Source organism: Mus caroli, chromosome 2 (assembly GCF_900094665.2).
Source record: "Mus caroli chromosome 2, CAROLI_EIJ_v1.1, whole genome shotgun sequence".
Taxonomy (NCBI): Eukaryota; Metazoa; Chordata; class Mammalia; order Rodentia; family Muridae; genus Mus; species Mus caroli.
The window spans coordinates 104,551,459-104,556,316 of record NC_034571.1 but is presented as its reverse complement, the minus strand read 5'-3'; the positions used below and the strand labels follow the sequence as shown (position 1 = coordinate 104,556,316).

General features: G+C 37.3%; 1 protein-coding gene and 1 pseudogene across 1 annotated transcript in view; one reads left to right on the top strand and one right to left on the bottom strand.

Annotated features, from left to right (window-relative positions):
- Positions 1-1,905, bottom strand: part of LOC110306850 (olfactory receptor 4F4-like) — a 12,467-nt gene extending 10,562 nt beyond the window's left edge. The window contains exon 1 of the mRNA XM_021178983.1: positions 1,852-1,905. Coding sequence (XP_021034642.1) covers positions 1,852-1,905 — 54 coding nt within the window. The remainder of the gene's footprint in view (positions 1-1,851) is intronic.
- A 2,236-nt stretch (positions 1,906-4,141) lies between these two features.
- The window catches only part of LOC110289914, a 5,015-nt pseudogene continuing 4,298 nt past the window's right edge, over positions 4,142-4,858 (top strand).

Genomic DNA, 4,858 nt, shown 5'->3' with positions numbered 1-4,858 from the left:
ATGGAGATCTTGAGCCATAGTGGCTATGGATTCCAGAAGATTAAATCTCCGAGTTTAAGGAACACACCTTTAATCTGGGCTACACTTTCATCTGGGATTAAAGGTGTGGTAGAACACACCTTTAATCTGGGCTACACCTTCTGCTGGAGACAATATAAGGACATTGGAAGAAGGGAGTCTAGTTCATGCTCCTTCGCCTGCTTGCTGTGTGAGACTGAGTAACTGCTAGATCCTTGGACTTCCATTCACAGCTNCGACTGAACCATTGTTGGGAATTGGCTGCCGACTGTAAGTCATCAATAAATTCTTTTACTATATAGAGACTATCCATAAGTTCTGTGACTCTAGAGAACCCTGACTAATACACTCAGCTAGAAGTATCTTAGGAGGCCAAGTTTTTTGGCCCCCTTATGCCACGTGTTAGAAAAGACTCCTGAGTTGCCAATTTAAGGCTAATCTTCTGTTACCAATGTAACAATTATTTAATCCTAACCAATAACTTATGAGCTGATTGTGAAGACACGCAGAGCACATTACCAGTAAAAAACCAAATGAAGCAGCTACACTTAGACCAATCAGAGAATATTAATTTTTCTAGCTATAATTATAAAATAAAAACCACTTTGTCATTAGCTAAACACAATAATCACAATTGCAGAGAATTTTCTTAGGAAAAAGCCATCTATCATCTATTTTGCCCCAAAACCATGAGGCTGCAGACTCTCTTTTTTTTAAAAACAATTTTTCCAGCAGAGGCCCTCCTGCTGTGCCTGAATCTGGCTAAAGCATGTGGCCACTCTCGACTTTGTTATATCAGCAGAGAAAATATTAACCGTCTTTTATTTTCCAACATAAAACACAGAACATTCAGTCATTTAAACAACTAGACACGAACACATGAATTGAACATGTGGACAGACTGGTGCACCAGACATTAGACAAGACCTTAGACAAAAACATAAAGAGGGCAGAGAACTTCTGCTGTAGGGCCCAGAGAGAACAAAGCAGGGAGTCACCTAAATTTTTTCTCTGCTTCTGGGACATTTTCCTCCCGCATGATGCAGTTTCCAACTGAGGCCAATCCGCCTGATTATTAAATCTAAACCCTTTTATCTCTCTCACCTAAAAAGCAGCTTCTGAAAGCTGCGGCCGTCTGCCTGTTACGTTCCTAAATCCTGATATCACTGCTGCACCTAAGCAAATCCAGCGCACTGGTTTATGAATTTTCTTTAATTCCTTTCTTCTTCCCTGGAGCTCCAAACCAGCAGTGTTTCTTAAAGTGTCCTCTGCCTTTCCCAGGCCCCGCGTGGGACACAAATTTGTTGGGGCCGGCCTGCGGCTCTCATGTCCAGGTTTGAGCCTGGGAGGCATTTTGGAGCTGAAAGAAAAGGAATCTAGGCGGAAGACAGAGAGAAATGGAACCAAGACAGGATTCTGATCAAGGCTCAACTTTAATGGCGTTGGACATGCTTTATAAAGGAGAGGGGAGGCCCATTCCCAGTCACACTAAGTTTCTTATGAAGTTGTCAGAACAGCCTTTTAGCAGAAACTCATGAAATTCACAGTTCACAGCTAACTCCTGAAGATCTTGGAGAACTGGTTCAGTCTCAGTCAGGTAGCAGGCAGTGTAACATCAAAGGAGAATGATGAGAAGCAGCACAGCAGGTGGCTCCACCTCAGTGGCAGATGGTCTGAACCAGCATGTCTAGGCTGAAGGAAGTTACACTGATAATGCATAGTCTGATACTATGTGTCAGAAAGCAGTTATATGATGTTTACATTCACAGAGGATGATCCAGTAGTGTCCTAAATCACCTATAATACGAGAGGTGACAATTCAAAAGGCATTACTTCAGACTTGGTTCTATTTTGCAGCAGAGGTCCAAAAGGACAGTTTGACTTCATTTTGTCAGGGAATTAATTCTTTTAGTAATTCTTTTTTGTAGTTCTATAGTTCTATCATGATTACAAAATTGAACTCAGTAAACCTTACTCCATTCTATAGAGGAAGAGGGGAAAAACCAGGAGTTCTCAACCCTATGCAAAGAATCACAGCCAACTAAAGATTCCTGAAAGTGGGAGGAATGGAGTATTTCAGGGAAAACCAATTCCATTGGTTATACAAAAAGTAACAAAAGTAAGATTATACAGATGGAATAATGTTTATATATACATTTATATGTATGTGTGTGTGTGTGTGTTTGTATATGTGTGTAATGAAATAAGAGGCCATGATTTTCTTTTTTCACTTTTTATTACACATAAATTCTATTTCATACAATTTATTGTGAATATAATTTCCCATTTCTCTTTTCTTCCATGTTTCTTCCCACCCCTCTCTTATTTGTATTCTTTGTGTTTTTCACTTATATATATATATTATATATTATATTATATTTTTCACTTATATATTATATATAATATATTATATTATATATTATATTTTAAGATATAACAACAACAAATATATATATATATGTATATGTATATAAAGGTAAAACAAAAACCATCATATAATCGTTAGATGTAACAAGTCAATAAAAAAATTCAAGAGCCCCAAGAGAAGGCATAAGAATCAGAGACCCACTATTCAGAAGCTGCATAAAATTACGAAAAAAGCATCTATAGTATTTATGCAGATGTGCGGATTCTTGTAGGCCATGTGCTTGCTTCTTTGCTCTCTGTGAGTTGATATGGCATTTTCTCAGTTGATTTATGGCCTTGTTCAAACCCATGATTTGAAAGAGAACAGGGAACAGGATATGGAAGAATCCTGAGGGAGGAAATGAAAGAGAGAAATGTTGTAATATATTATAATCTTAAAAGATAAAAGAAATAATACAAAAACAAAACAAAAAGTCCAGATTGACCTGAAACATTTTAACCCGTGGAAAAAGTAGTTCAAAACCACGTACTCTTCACTGTGTAATCAATGTTATTTTCTTTTCCTGGTGATAGTCTTTGGGATTTCATTGTTCACTTGCTCTAGGATAAAAGAAAGTGAGACCAAAAAGACTCCAAACACCAAGTCTCCAAATTTCTGAAAGGAGAAGGAAAATGGGAAATGAGTATTCTTCTGGTTTCAGTGTTGTTCAATATATCAGCATAAGCACTCCATCTGTGCTTTGAGGTGAATAATTGCTGCTTCCTGAAGTATAATTTCACATTCACTCAAGACTGACAGCCAAATGACAGGTCAGGTTTGCTTACAAGTTTATTTAATTATATTTTTAAAACAACACAGATGACCAGTAGACCAGGGACACAATGAGAAAATACACTGATGATAGATGATATATTATTAATGTCCTTTCATAATTAGTTTATGCAATTTGAGACCAATATTTTCTACTGCTAAGATTGTGATCTCAGGTCCGAATATGAGTTGAATTGTTACTTGGTGAATCCACTTTTTCGTGTATTTGCAACGTTAGTTTGTTAATCAGTTTAGTTAAATAAAATGTTTATGATAAATATCTATTATTCAATAAATGTAGACCAGGTTTTTGCATTGTTCAATTGCGTGCCTATGTATGTGTCTGTATGGTTCCCAACTTAGGCTTTCCCAACAAGTTCTTTAGTGTCTTAAGCTAAATTCTTCATTTATTCATATTATTCTATTTATGTTCAAAGTAACCATTATATATCCTGTCTAAATAATAAGATCTTATGATATATATATTGAAATTTAGTGCAATTCACCACCAGTTGCCATAAGATCTTATAATATATATATTGAAATTCAGTGCAATTCACCACTAGTTGCCAAATGTAATCTGCATTTTTGTTATGGAATGTCATGATGACATATTCAGACATTTTCTTTAGGAACCACACACAATTTTAAGTTTTCATATTACAGTTTTGATCTCCTTACTGCTCTCTTATAAAAGGACATTTCTCTCAGAGTATAAAAGTCACCCCTGATGCTTCTTTTCTTGGGGAGTTACTCTAGATCCATTAACTTTCATTTTGGCCTCCAGTATCTCATATTTAGCTTAGATTTCTCTTTACATGTATGCATTTCTCTTGAGGTAAATTTCTGTGTGAATGACAAATTCTACAGGGAAAGTAGCATCCCTTATACCTCTAGTTGGTAGTTTTTCTGTTTCTGCAGGTTACTTCTGAAGACATGCTGAGTAAAATGGATGAAGGCAATCACACTGTGGTGTCAGAATTTACACTCTGGGGACTTTCCTCTCAGAGGATTGAAGTCTTACTCTTCATGGTGTTTTCAATGCTTTATCTTCTCATTGTTGCTGGAAATATTGTCATTCTGTTTTTTTTTCTCATTTATTGTTGTTTTTTTAAAAATTTTTTTATTAGTTATTTTCCTCATTTACATTTCCGATGCTATCCCAAAAGTTCCCCATACACTCCCCCCAAACTCCCTACACACCCACTCCCACTTTTTGGCCCTGGTGTTCCCTTGTACTGGGTCATATAAAGTTTGCAAGTCCAGTGGGCCTCTCTTTCAGTGATGGCCGACTAGGCCATCTTTTGATACATATCCAGCTAGAGTCAAGAGCTCCTGGGTACTGGTTAGTTCATAATGTTGTTCACCTATAGGGTTGCAGATCCCTTTAGCTCNNTGGGTANTTTCTCTAGTTCCTCCATTGGGGGCACTGTGATCCATCCAATAGCTGACTGTGAGCATCCACTTATGTGTTTGTTAGGCCCCTGCATAGTCTCACTAGAGACAGCTATATCAGGGTCCTATCAGCAAAATCTTGCTAGTGTATGCAATGGTGTCAGCGTTTGGAGACTGATTATGGGATGGATCCCTGGATATGGCAGTCTCTAGATGGTCCATCCTTTCATCACAGCTCCAAACTTTGTCTCTGTAACTCCTTCCATG